The sequence below is a fragment of the Rhodnius prolixus genome, unplaced genomic scaffold, assembly GCF_049639745.1.
Source record: "Rhodnius prolixus isolate KJV_2025 unplaced genomic scaffold, Rpr scaffold_1, whole genome shotgun sequence".
In the NCBI taxonomy this organism is placed as follows: Eukaryota; Metazoa; Arthropoda; class Insecta; order Hemiptera; family Reduviidae; genus Rhodnius; species Rhodnius prolixus.
The window spans coordinates 67,393,318-67,409,172 of NW_027411581.1; the positions used below are offsets into that span (position 1 = coordinate 67,393,318).

The window sequence follows — 15,855 nt, forward strand, 5'->3', positions numbered from 1 at the left end:
ATTCTTTTACGGTCCCGACGGCACAGCTTGACTCGGTCATATGGGGTTTTATTATTACCATTCCATTGTTCTTGAGAAGCCCTTTCCAAGCGCATACGATCTCTGTATTTAGTTTTTTGCCTTTTCGACGCGTTTAAGCCGACATTATATATTTTTGATAATATTTTTTTTATTCTAACACCTTATTATATTCACTGTCACTATTTTACACTAATGTTTTATATACAATCGATAGATTGTGACGACAGCTGACGATTAAAATTTAAACGAACATCGTAGCTTCTCCGAGTCAAAAGTTATACTAATTGCAAATCTCGATACGCAGCAAAATGATCTCAAAATGGTGGCGCTTCCCCCTCCACAGTCCTCGCTTATCGTAATGAATTCTTTGATCCTTTAGCTATCCAGTGGTCTAATTTAATTTTGGACGTAGACGGTAGATTCGAAGCTAAAATACCAAACTGTATCCCCCGATTTTGTTATCATTAGATTTTTTGGATTGCCTCCATATGATAGCAAATTTAAAGACGTATTCACGTCAAAAATAAAATTGATAGATTATTTAAATATCTGAAAAAAAAAAACAAAAACAAATGGATGGGAATTTAAATAAAAATATAGACAGATAATAAAATATAAGTAGAAATGTAATAAATTTCTAAATTATATTTTTCAAACATTTTTGGAATGAGAACAACGTGTTTTAGTCCACGCCATTTTAGTACTAATATTTGACGAGAGACTACTAGCGCTCCAACTAGTCCTAATAAGTACTAATTTTTTTGCAAAAAATACTTTTGCACAAAAATTCTTTAAATTGGTTGTATTTTAAATACATTCCTATTTAAATAAATAAATTTACTTACACAAGATACATTACGAATATTACATTTTATTTATAAAATACATAATAAATACATAAGTTCCAAAAAAGGCCACCAAATTCTATCGAAATTAATTCATTTATTTTCAAATTTATTATTTAAGAACGATAAAATTTGCAATTAAAATATTTATATAATTAAAATAAATAAAATTAACTTACAGGCCGTTAGTTAGCTTGGATCCGGTACAAAAGATTTTTTTAATATCTAAATAATTCTTTCCACTAGATACTGCCCTTCTTTAATAGGTAATAAAAATAAGCAAGAATTTGTAATTAATACGATTAATTAAAAAAAACTATAATGAAAATTATATTAATTAATTTACCTCAAAGTTTAATTTATTCTTTTTAACAAAAAAAAGTTTTCGTCTAATACACAGCTGTTATCAGTTATTGTAGAGTTCTCTAACGAGCAAAAAAAAAAAAAAATTGAATAAATAAAAATAATTTTAACGGAAGATCGTAATATTATTTTAAAATACGATACCGAAACTTGGATATACTAAATTTCATAATTGGAACAAACAGGAAACATTTTAATTAAACTAACGTCGTAAGATTTAACCATTTCCGGTAGGAACTTTGTTGTCTCTAATGAAGGACTGTTTTCTTCTCATCCGGAATGTTCGGACTGTTTACGTAGTCAAATCTGGGGCTAGGCCTATATTCCATAAGGAATGAGGTTATTTTGCTGTGGTGACTTATCCTGAAGGGGGCCTAAGGTAGCACAGGATTTAAACTCAATTCTAGAAGCGCTTATCGTCAATTAATAATTCAACTAAAAAATAAAAATAAACCATACCCAATAAGTAATACACAATTGGTTTAATCACCTGATTAAAATGTGTCTTAAATACGAAAAAGCACTGCCCAGATTTGACAAATATACTTTCTAACTACAATAAACTAATCTTCGGACTCGATCGTGTTTTGATATGTGTAAAGAAAACTTCTAAATGAATAAAATACACATTCTTAACGTACCCTGTGCAGTTTCAATAAGTTAATAAAACCAAACTAAGGAACAACAAAATTCAATTAAAACATTTTACAGGAAATGTAGGTGATACCAGCTGCAGTTAACATAACCTTCCCATTAGACAGGTTTTTTTTTTTACGTTAGACTAGTTTCCGAGACTGTACGGAGCATGCGCAATGAGAAATACGTATTTTCAAATTAAACCAAAATTCCAAACTGTGGTTTTATGATCAGTCAAAAGCACGAAAATTAAGTACTAACTGTTTGAACATGCACCGATCGCCATTAGGTCGCCTTTACGTACTTGTCTCGAGATCACAGAAAGGTTAGAAAATAAAATTAAAACTAAAATTTTTGGAGCATGCGCAAAGCCAGTTCGGGGCTGCACATGCGCACAAGGAATTCCAAACAACAAATCGTTTGTCGGAGCTGTTTTTTTTTGTTTTTTAAATTTTAAAACTTGGGCGCGTGGATTTGCAAATCAGGAGAACAGAATAGACATTTTTTACATTTTATTGCAATAATGAAAAACTATTTTAAGAGCGAAAAATAAAGCAAATTAACCTTCACAATGATACAAGTTATTTGTTAAACCAACAAAATTTGTGTGTATACTGTAAGAAGCTCCTAAGATCAGAAAATCTATAGGCCGGCCGCTAGATTATAACCTGAGCTCTCCGCATGGAGAAATCCAGTGCGTTAACCACTGAGCCTGAACTACCTGACTTCGTACCCCAATTATTTTGCTTATGTTTGTGTATTTTTAGAAAAATTTGAAAAAACGTCAATAGAAATAAAATCGATTATGATTTACATCACATAAAATCATTGACTTCCGGAGTCATTCTGTTATCCGCTTCGTGAATAACGTTGTCGTATCTAGTTGCAAGAGAATTCTATCCCCAAAACACCGGACAGTGGGGTGCTTAAGAGTGCCAAAAGAGAGAAGAAACATTGGCGGGCAACTACCTGAACTCGAAACTCTCGAGACTTCCGGTGATCTAGTCCAGCGCACATGCTAATTCCTTTCCGGATAGTCTCTGTTATAAATTTATGTAGTCGAATACGCACTTCATTTTTCCTACGATTTTCACGATTCTTTAAAATACAAAAATCATCAACACTTATTCACTATTTCTACTTCACTTGCCTTAAATTTATATTTATAAACTTAAAACACTATAAAATATGGGGAAATTAAGTCTTCAATAAATAAATTAAAATAATTCACTAATGACAATGAGCTCTGCACCAACTTTCAAAGTCCTGCCACTTCCTTCTGGCGAGGAAGTTGAAGACAAAGATGGCGGTTGTTGTGTGGTAACGAGGTTGCTGGCGGATGTGCTGTACTTGGTACAGACAGACCAACTGCAGATGTTATTGAAGACCAACTTCCAGCATCATCATCACCATGAAACCGAATATGGCGCCCCAACTGGCTAAACAGCCGTTACCTCTGTAAAATAAATAAATAAAGAAATACAAATTTTAAAATGGCTGAGGTTCAGAAAATACTCTCCAGCGTGTCCTAAATGTTTGTCAAGAGCATTTTTATCTCCTTGACAACCAATTACTCCTATTTTTACTTTTCCTTATTAGGCAACAAAAATATGTATTTCCGTTCTGTCAGTCAAATTACCGATTACCAGCTTTTCACCAAGATATTTCCGGTTCGAACATCTCTTAAGCCGCCAATGACTTTGAAATGAATCTGAACAACTACTAACCGGGAAAACCCCCGGAAATTCCGTTTGGAGGCCACCACGTATTTTCTTAATTAGTATAAATTCCAAGTTTTGGAAAAAAATAATTACGTAATTTGGGTGGGGGAAGGAAAGTCGTGTGAGTGTACATCCTGTGGAAGATGTTTGGATGTTCTGCAAGGAGTAAAGTTCTCTTCCTGTAAAGTGATACTCGGGAACCTATGGCAGAATTGGATAAGTGAATCACCGTTTGAGTGTATCACAACCAATAAAGATACTGTTTGTTAAACCGAATACACAAGTATTACGTAGTAATACATGACTGTTTCGTCCCAGAGATCAACTCCTATCTTAGACGGCAATCCTTTGTTTTCATTTTTTACATACATATAACCGTGAAGTTGAAAATCAACCGTCCCATGGTCTTTTGTAAGACCGTGGTAAATCCCAAGAAATTCAGTACTAATTGCACCATATTTTGGGATTTTTACAAACATTACCATACACACATAATGCTCCTTCAAGAAAATCAGGTATAAAAGAGTTGCAGCCACGCCTACAATTATGTTACATCGGAAGAGAAAAACATTTTTCCTGTCCCCACCGAAAAATTAACTTTTGTTTCGGAGCCGATCCAGGTGTTCTTATGATAATTCAACATGATCCCGGTTAATCGAGGTTTTACTGTATTTCAGTTTTATTTAAATATCAGTAGATTAAACACAATCTATAATACAAAGATAAATTCGTATCTTTGGTGTTTTCTAGTAAAAAATCTTTTATTGCATATTTTGATTATATATCAAATACCTATGAGGAAAATTTTAGTAAAAAAAATACACTGCATTTTACCTAAAAATAATTCCATCTTAAATGTAGCCAATAAAAATAAACAAAATGGGAGATGTAGGAGTGGGCGGCCTGTTTTGACTGATAAGCAAGTGTGTGATTGGAGGAATGACAACGCCCATAAGTAGTGACCACGCCCATAACACGTAAACCACACCCATAACATGTAGACCACGCCAATTACAAAAATTTACCCAATCTGTACGCTTTTAATTCACTTCTTTTAATAAGAGTTTCTACTTTTGCTTCATAAAGAAAAAATAATTACGTGAAACAAGTACGAGTTCACGGAAAATTGCATTACAGGAAGTAGGGATTACAAGATTTTTTTTTTCGCACATCTTTTAATACCAATTGAACTGAACTGTTTAAACTAAATAAACTAAAAACTTATTTAAATACTATAATTAGATATTTCTTATTGATTTTAAAAAGTTTCCTGCAGGAAGACATGTCAGATGATACCCCCAAACGTAACATTTCTATGAATATAATAGTTTCCTACCGAATAGTTTTAATTAAAATAAATTAAACCAGTTCCTATTTACCAAATAATTTCCAAACTATAAAAAAATTCTCTCTAAAACTAAAAAAAAGTTAGAGAATGTATCAAGATAATATTTTAAGTTAGAAGACTACTTGAGGAAAAAGCCGACCCATAAAAAAAAAGAAGGCAGATGACATTGCTGGACCGTGGAAACAAGCCGCCGCCATATTCCAGACCGGAAACTACTAGAACTATACAAAACTGTTTAACGGTTCCAATTAGCAGTACGAAAATAACACCTAAATTTACCAAACATTCAAAAAGCATACCCTACAACTAAAAAAAACTATAAAATTTTAAACGAAACGAAACTTTAACTCTAAATATCTCGTTTCCTGCTCGACAGATTTTTACTAAATTTCATACAATTATAGACAATAGATGTCTCCATGTACAGGTGAAATATAAACAAAATCTATCGAACAGTTTTCGAGATAATTGAAGTTAAAGATTTGTCTGTTTTAAACGAAACGAAACTTTAACTCCAAATATCTCGTTTCCTGCTCGACAGATTTTTACTAAATTTCATACAATTATAGACAATAGATGTCTCCATGTACAGGTGTAATATAAACAAAATCTATCGAGTAGTTTTCGAGATAATTGAAGTTAAAGATTTCTCTGTTTTAAACGAAACGAAACTTTAACTCTAAATATCTCGTTTCCTGCTCGACAGATTTTTACTAAATTTCATACAATTATAGACAATAGATGTCTCCATGTACAGGTGAAATATAAACAAAATCTATCGAACAGTTTTCGAGATAATTGAAGTTAAAGATTTGTCTGTTTTAAACGGAACGAAACTTTAACTCTAAATATCTCGTTTCCTGCTCGAAAGATTTTTACTAAATTTCATACAACTATAGACAATAGATGTCTCCATGTACAGGTGTAATATAAACAAAATCTATCGAACAGTTTTCGAGATAATTGAAGTTAAAGATTAAACTGTTTTAAACGGAACGAAACTTTAACTCTAAATATCTCGTTTGCTGCTCGACAGATTTTTACTAAATTTCATACAATTATAGACAATAGATGTCTCCATGTACAGGTGAAATATAAACAAAATCTATCGAACAGTTTTCGAGATAATTGAAGTTAAACATTTCTCTGTTTTTAACGAAACGAAAGATTAACTCAAAATATCTCGTTTCCTGCTCGACAGATTTTTACTATATTTCATACAATTATAGACAATAGATGTCTCCATATACAGGTGAAATATAACCAAAATCTATCGAACAGTTTTCGAGATAATTGAAGTTAAAGATTTCTCTGTTTTAAACGAAACGAAACTTTAACTCTAAATATCTCGTTTCCTGCTCGACAGATTTTTACTAAATTTCATACAATTATAGACAATAGATGTCTCCATGTACAGGTGAAATATAAACAAAATCTATCGAACAGTTTTCGAGATAATTGAAGTTAAAGATTTCTCTGTTTTAAACGAAACGAAACTTTAACTCTAAATATCTCGTTTCCTGCTCGACAGATTTTTACTAAATTTCATACAATTATAGACAATAGATGTCTCCATGTACAGGAGAAATATAAACAAAATCTATCGAACAGTTTTCGAGATAATTGAAGTTAAAGATTTCTCTGTTTTAAACGAAACGAAAATTTAACTCTAAATATCTCGTTTCCTGCTCGACAGATTTTTACTAAATTTCATACAATTATAGACAATAGATGTCTCCATGTACAGGTGAAATATAAACAAAATCTATCGAACAGTTTTCGAGATAATTGAAGTTAAAGATTTGTCTGTTTTAAACGGAACGAAACTTTAACTCTAAATATCTCGTTTCCTGCTCGAAAGATTTTTACTAAATTTCATACAACTATAGACAATAGATGTCTCCATGTACAGGTGTAATATAAACAAAATCTATCGAACAGTTTTCGAGATAATTGAAGTTAAAGATTAAACTGTTTTAAACGGAACGAAACTTTAACTCTAAATATCTCGTTTGCTGCTCGACAGATTTTTACTAAATTTCATACAATTATAGACAATAGATGTCTCCATGTACAGGTGAAATATAAACAAAATCTATCGAACAGTTTTCGAGATAATTGAAGTTAAACATTTCTCTGTTTTTAACGAAACGAAAGATTAACTCAAAATATCTCGTTTCCTGCTCGACAGATTTTTACTATATTTCATACAATTATAGACAATAGATGTCTCCATATACAGGTGAAATATAACCAAAATCTATCGAACAGTTTTCGAGATAATTGAAGTTAAAGATTTCTCTGTTTTAAACGAAACGAAACTTTAACTCTAAATATCTCGTTTCCTGCTCGACAGATTTTTACTAAATTTCATACAATTATAGACAATAGATGTCTCCATGTACAGGTGAAATATAAACAAAATCTATCGAACAGTTTTCGAGATAATTGAAGTTAAAGATTTCTCTGTTTTAAACGAAACGAAACTTTAACTCTAAATATCTCGTTTCCTGCTCGATAGATTTTTACTATATTTCATACAATTATAGACAATAGATGTCTCCATGCGCAGGTGAAATATAAACAAAATCTATCTAACAGTTTTCGAGATAATTGAAGTTAAAAATTTCTCTGTCTTAAACGAAACGAAACTTTAACTATAAATATCTCGTTTCCTGCTCGATAGATTTTTACTAAATTTCATACAATTATAGACAATAGATGTCTCCATGTACAGGTGAAATATAAACAAAATCTATCGAACAGTTTTCGAGATAATTGAAGTTAAAGATTTCTCTGTTTTAAACGAAACGAAACTTTAACTCTAAATATCTCGTTTCCTGCTCGACAGATTTTTACTAAATTCCATACAATTATAGACAATAGATGTCTCCATGTACAGGAGAAATATAAACAAAATCTATCGAACAGTTTTCGAGATAATTGAAGCTAAAGATTTCTCTGTTTTAAACGAAACGAAACTTTAACTCTAAATATCTCTTTTCCTGCTCGACAGATTTTAACTAAATTTCATACAATAATATACAATAGATGTCTCCATATACAGGTGAAATATAAACAAAATCTATCGAACAGTTTTCGAGATAATTTAAGTTAAAGATTAAACTGTTTTAAACGAAAAGAAACTTTAACTCTAAATATCTCGTTTCCTGCTCGACAGATTTTTACTAAATTTCATACAATTATATACAATAGATGTCTCCATATACAGGTGAAATATAAACAAAATCTATCGAACAGTTCTCGAGATAATTCATGTTAAAGATTTCAATGTTTTAAACGGAACGAAACTTTAACTCTAAATATCTCGTTTCCAGCTCGACAGATTTTTACTAAATTTCATACAATTATATACAATATATGTCTCCATTTACCGGTGAAATATGAACAAAATCTATCAAACAGTTTTCGAGATAATTGAAGTTAAAGATTTCTCTGTTTTAAACGAAACGAAAATTTAACTCTAAATATCTCGTTTCCTGCTCGACAGATTTTTACTAAATTTCATACAATTATAGACAATAGATGTCTCCATGTACAGGTGAAATATAAACAAAATCTATCGAACAGTTTTCGAGATAATTGAAGTTAAAGATTTCTCTGTTTTAAACGAAACGAAACTTTAACTCTAAATATCTCGTTTCCTGCTCGACAGATTTTTACTAAATTTCATACAATTATAAACAAGAGATGTCTCCAAATACAGGTAAAATATAAACAAAATCTATCGAACAGTTTTCGACATACTTTAAGTTAAAGATTTCACTGTTTTAAACGAAACGAAACTTTAACTCTAAATATCTCGTTTCCTGCTCGACAGATTTTTACTAAATTTCTTACAATTATAGACAATAGATGTCTCCATGTACAGGTGAAATATAAACAAAATCTATCGAACAGTTTTCGAGATAATTGAAGTTAAAGATTTCTCTGTTTTAAACGAAACGAAACTTTAACTCTAAATATCTCGTTTCCTCCTCGACAGATTTTTACTTAATTTCATACAATTATAGACAATAGATGTCTGCATCTACAGGTGAAATATAAACCAAATCTATCGAACAGTTTTCGAGATAATTGAAGTTAAATATTTCTCTGTTTTAAACGAAACGAAAATATAACTCTAAATATCTCGTTTCCTGCTCGAAAGTTTTTTCTAAATTTCATACAATTATAGACAATAGATGTCTCCATGTACAGGAGAAATATAAACAAAATCTATCGAACAGTTTTCGAGTTAATTGCAGTTAAAGATTTCTCTGTTTTAAACGAAACAAAACTTTAACTATAAATATCTCGTTTCCTCCTCGACAGATTTTTACTAAATTTCATACAATTATATACAATAGATGTCTCCATGTACAGGAGAAATATAAACAAAATCTATCGAACAGTTTTCGAGATAATTGAAGCTAAAGATTTCTCTGTTTTAAACGAAACGAAACTTTAACTCTAAATATCTCGTTTCCTGCTCGACAGATTTTTACTAAATTTCATACAATTATAGACAATAGATGTCTCCATGTACAGGTGAAATATAAACAAAATCTATCAAACAGTTTTCGAGATAATTGAAGTTAAAGATTTCTCTGTTTTAAACGAAACGAAACTTTAACTCTAAATATCTCGATTCCTGCTCGACAGATTTTAACTAAATTTCATACAATTATAGACAATAGATGTCTCCATGTACAGGAGAAATATAAACAAAATCTATCGAACAGTTTTCGAGATAATTGAAGCTAAAGATTTCTCTGTTTTAAACGAAACAAAACTTTAACTATAAATATCTCGTTTCCTCCTCGACAGATTTTTACTAAATTTCATACAATTATAGACAATAGATGTCTCCATATACAGGTGAAATATAAACAAAATCTATCAAACAGTTTTCGAGATAATTGAAGTTAAAGATTTCTCTGTTTTAAACGAAACGAAACTTTAACTCTAAATATCTCGATTCCTGCTCGACAGATTTTTACTAAATTTCATACAATTATAGACAATAGATGTCTCCATGTACAGGTGAAATATAAACAAAATCTATCGAACAGTTTTCGAGATAATTGAAGTTAAAGATTTCTCTGTTTTAAACGAAACGAAACTTTAACTCTAAATATCTCTTTTCCTGCTCGACAGATTTTAACTAAATTTCATACAATTATAGACAATAGATGTCTCCATGTACAGGTGAAATATAAACAAAATCTATCGAACAGTTTTCGAGATAATTGAAGTTAAACATTTCTCTGTTTTAAACGAAACGAAACATTAACTAAAAATATCTCGTTTCCTGCTCGACAGATTTTTACTATATTTCATACAATTATAGACAATAGATGTCTCCATGTGCAGGTGAAATATAAACAAAATCTATCGAACAGTTTTCGAGATAATTGAAGTTAAAGATTTCTCTGTTTTAAACGAAACGAAACTTTAACTCTAAATATCTCGTTTCCTGCTCGACAGATTTTTACTAAATTTCATACAATTATAGACAATAGATTTCTCCATGTACAGGAGAAATATAAACAAAATCTATCGAACAGTTTTCGAGATAATTGAAGTTAAAGATTTCTCTGTTTTAAACGAAACGAAACTTTAACTCTAAATATCTCGTTTCCTGCTCGACAGATTTTTACTATATTTCATACAATTATATACAATAGATATCTCCATGTACAGGTGAAATATAAACAAAATCTATCGAACAGTTTTCGAGATAATTGAAGTTAAAGATTTCTCTGTTTTAAACGAAACGAAACTTTAACTCTAAATATCTCGTTTCCTGCTCGACAGATTTTTACTAAATTTCATACAATTATAGACAATAGATGTCTCCATGTACAAGAGAAATATAAACAAAATCTATTGAACAGTTTTCGAGATAATTGAAGTTAAAGATTTCTCTGTTTTAAACGAAACGAAACTTTAACTCTAAATATCTCGTTTCCTCCTCGACAGATTTTTACTTAATTTCATACAATTATAGACAATAGATGTCTGCATCTACAGGTGAAATATAAACCAAATCTATCGAACAGTTTTCGAGATAATTGAAGTTAAATATTTCTCTGTTTTAAACGAAACGAAAATTTAACTCTAAATATCTCGTTTCCTGCTCGACAGATTTTTACTAAATTTCATACAATTATAGACAATAGATGTCTCCATGTACAGGTGAAATATAAACAAAATCTATCGAACAGTTTTCGAGATAATTGAAGTTAAAGATTTCTCTGTTTTAAACGATACGAAACTTTAACTCTAAATATCTCGTTTCCTGCTCGACAGATTTTTACTAAATTTCATACAATTATAGACAATAGATGTCACCATATACAGGTGAAATATAAACAAAATCTATCGAACAGTTTTCGAGATAATTTAAGTTAAAGATTTCATTGTTTTAAACGAAACGATACTTTAACTCTAAATATCTCGATTCCTACTCGAAAGATTTTTACTATATTTCATACAATTATAGACAATAGATGTCTCCAAATACAAGTGAAATATAAACAAAATCTATCGAACAGTTTTCGAGATAATTGAAGTTAAACATTTCTCTGTTTTAAACGAAACGAAAGATTAACTCAAAATATCTCGTTTCCTGCTCGACAGATTTTTACTATATTTCATACAATTATAGACAATAGATGTCTCCATGTACAGGAGAAATATAAACAAAATCTATCGAACAGTTTTCGAGATAATTGAAGTTAAAGATTTCTCTGTTTTAAACAAAACAAAACTTTAACTATAAATATCTCGTTTCCTCCTCGACAGATTTTTACTAAATTTCATACAATTATATACAATAGATGTCTCCATATACAGGTGAAATATAAACAAAATCTATGAAACAGTTTTCGAGATAATTGAAGTTAAAGATTTCTCTGTTTTAAACGAAACGAAACTTTAACTCTAAATATCTCGATTCCTGCTCGACAGATTTTTACTAAATTTCATACAATTATAGACAATAGATGTCTCCATGTGCAGGTGAAATATAAACAAAATCTATCGAACAGTTTTCGAGATAATTGAAGTTAAAGATTTCTCTGTTTTAAACGAAACGAAACTTTAACTCTAAATATCTCGTTTCCTGCTTGACAGATTTTTACTAAATTTCATACAATTATAGACAATAGATGTCTCCATGTACAGGAGAAATATAAACAAAATCTATCGAACAGTTTTCGAGATAATTGAAGTTAAAGATTTCTCTGTTTTAAACGAAACAAAACTTTAACTATAAATATCTCGTTTCCTCCTCGACAGATTTTAACTAAATTTCATACAATTATAGACAATAGATGTCTCCATGTACAGGTGAAATATAAACAAAATCTATCGAATAGTTTTCGAGATAATTGAAGTTAAACATTTCTCTGTTTTAAACGAAACGAAACATTAACTCAAAATATCTCGTTTCCTGCTCGACAGATTTTTACTTAATTTCATACAATTATAGACAATAGATGTCTGCATGTACAGGTGGAATATAAACCAAATCTATCGAACAGTTTTCGAGATAATTGAAGTTAAAGATTTCTCTGTTTTAAACGAAACGAAAATTTAACTCTAAATATCTCGTTTCCTGCTCGACAGATTTTTAATAAATTTCATACAATTATAGACAATAGACGTCTCCATGTACAGGTGAAATATAAACAAAATCTATCGAACAGTTTTCGAGATAATTGAAGTTAAAGATTTCTCTGTTTTAAACGAAACGAAACTTTAACTATAAATATCTCGTTTCCTCCTCGACAGATTTTTACTAAATTCCATACAATTATAGACAATAGATGTCTCCATGTACAGGTGAAATATAAACAAAATCTATCGAACAGTTTTCGAGATAATTGAAGTTAAACATTTCTCTGTTTTAAACGAAACGAAACATTAACTCAAAATATCTCGTTTCCTGCTCGACAGATTTTTACTATATTTCATACAATTATAGACAATAGATGTCTCCATGTGCAGGTGAAATATAAACAAAATCTATCGAACAGTTTTCGAGATAATTGAAGTTAAAGATTTCTCTGTTTTAAACGAAACGAAACTTTAACTCTAAATATCTCGTTTCCTGCTCGACAGATTTTTACTAAATTTCATACAATTATAGACAATAGATGTCTCCATGTACAGGAGAAATATAAACAAAATCTATCGAACAGTTTTCGAGATAATTGAAGTTAAAGATTTCTCTGTTTTAAACGAAACAAAACTTTAACTATAAATATCTCGTTTCCTCCTCGACAGATTTTAACTAAATTTCATACAATTATAGACAATAGATGTCTCCATGTACAGGTGAAATATAAACAAAATCTATCGAATAGTTTTCGAGATAATTGAAGTTAAACATTTCTCTGTTTTAAACGAAACGAAACATTAACTCAAAATATCTCGTTTCCTGCTCGACAGATTTTTACTTAATTTCATACAATTATAGACAATAGATGTCTGCATGTACAGGTGGAATATAAACCAAATCTATCGAACAGTTTTCGAGATAATTGAAGTTAAATATTTCTCTGTTTTAAACGAAAAGAAAATTTAACTCTAAATATCTCGTTTCCTGCTCGACAGATTTTTAATAAATTTCATACAATTATAGACAATAGATGTCTCCATGTACAGGTGAAATATAAACAAAATCTATCGAACAGTTTTCGAGATAATTGAAGTTAAAGATTTCTCTGTTTTAAACGAAACGAAACTTTAACTCTAATTATCTCGTTTCCTCCTCGACAGATTTTTACTTATCTTCATACAATTATAGACAATAGATGTCTGCATGTACCGGTGAAATATAAACCAAATCTATCGAACAGTTTTCGAGATAATTGAAGTTAAAGATTTCTCTGTTTTAAACGAAACGAAGCTTTAACTCTAAATATCTCGTTTCATGCTCGACAGATTTTTACTAAATTTCATACAATTATATACAATAGATGTCTCCATTTACAGGTGAAATATGAACAAAATCTATCAAACCGTTTTCGAGATAATTGAAGTTAAAGATTTCTCTGTTTTAAACGAAACGAAACATTAACTCAAAATATCTCGTTTCCTGCTCGACAGATTTTTACTATATTTCATACAATTATAGACAATAGATGTCTCCATGTGCAGGTGAAATATAAACAAAATCTATCGAACAGTTTTCGAGATAATTGAAGTTAAAGATTTCTCTGTTTTAAACGAAACGAAACATTAACTCAAAATATCTCGTTTCCTGCTCGACAGATTTTTACTTAATTTCATACAATTATAGACAATAGATGTCTGCATGTACAGGTGGAATATAAACCAAATCTATCGAACAGTTTTCGAGATAATTGAAGTTAAAGATTTCTCTGTTTTAAACGAAACGAAAATTTAACTCTAAATATCTCGTTTCCTGCTCGACAGATTTTTAATAAATTTCATACAATTATAGACAATAGACGTCTCCATGTACAGGTGAAATATAAACAAAATCTATCGAACAGTTTTCGAGATAATTGAAGTTAAAGATTTCTCTGTTTTAAACGAAACGAAACTTTAACTATAAATATCTCGTTTCCTCCTCGACAGATTTTTACTAAATTCCATACAATTATAGACAATAGATGTCTCCATGTACAGGAGAAATATAAACAAAATCTATCGAACAGTTTTCGAGATAATTGAAGTTAAAGATTTCTCTGTTTTAAACGAAACGAAACTTTAACTCTAAATATCTCTTTTCCTGCTCGACAGATTTTAACTAAATTTCATACAATTATAGACAATAGATGTCTCCATGTACAGGTGAAATATAAACAAAATCTATCGAACAGTTTTCGACATACTTTAAGTTAAAGATTTCACTGTTTTAAACGGAACGAAACTTTAACTCTAAATATCTCGTTTCCTGCTCGACAGATTTTTACTTATCTTCATACAATTATAGACAATAGATGTCTGCATGTACAGGTGAAATATAAACCAAATCTATCGAACAGTTTTCGAGATAATTGAAGTTAAAGATTTCTCTGTTTTAAACGAAACGAAGCTTTAACTCTAAATATCTCGTTTCCTCCTCGACAGATTTTTACTAAATTCCATACAATTATAGACAATAGATGTCTCCATGTACAGGAGAAATATAAACAAAATCTATCGAACAGTTTTCGAGATAATTGAAGTTAAAGATTTCTCTGTTTTAAACGAAACGAAACTTTAACTCTAAATATCTCTTTTCCTGCTCGACAGATTTTAACTAAATTTCATACAATTATAGACAATAGATGTCTCCATGTACAGGTGAAATATAAACAAAATCTATCGAACAGTTTTCGAGATAATTGAAGTTAAACATTTCTCTGTTTTAAACGAAACGAAACATTAACTCAAAATATCTCGTTTCCTGCTCGACAGATTTTTACTATATTTCATACAATTATAGACAATAGATGTCTCCATGTGCAGGTGAAATATAAACAAAATCTATCGAACAGTTTTCGAGATAATTGAAGTTAAAGATTTCTCTGTTTTAAACGAAACGAAACTTTAACTCTAAATATCTCGTTTCCTGCTCGACAGATTTTTACTAAATTTCATACAATTATAGACAATAGATGTCTCCATGTACAGGAGAAATATAAACAAAATCTATCGAACAGTTTTCGAGATAATTGAAGTTAAAGATTTCTCTGTTTTAAACGAAACAAAACTTTAACTATAAATACCTCGTTTCCTCCTCGACAGATTTTAACTAAATTTCATACAATTATAGACAATAGATGTCTCCATGTACAGGTGAAATATAAACAAAATCTATCGAATAGTTTTCGAGATAATTGAAGTTAAACATTTCTCTGTTTTAAACGAAACGAAACATTAACTCAAAATATCTCGT

The 15,855-nt window shown here is 30.0% G+C and overlaps 1 protein-coding gene across 3 annotated transcripts in view; it reads right to left on the reverse strand.

Moving 5' to 3' along the window:
* Window positions 1-628: 628 nt before the first annotated feature.
* Zip48C (Zinc/iron regulated transporter-related protein 48C) overlaps window positions 629-15,855 on the reverse strand; it is a 104,229-nt gene continuing 89,002 nt past the window's right edge. For all 3 annotated transcript variants that reach the window (XM_074112791.1, XM_074112790.1, XM_074112789.1), the window contains one exon: window positions 629-3,321. In XM_074112791.1, the coding sequence (XP_073968892.1) occupies window positions 3,243-3,321 (79 nt within the window). In that variant the 3' untranslated portion in view covers window positions 629-3,242. The remainder of the gene's footprint in view (window positions 3,322-15,855) is intronic.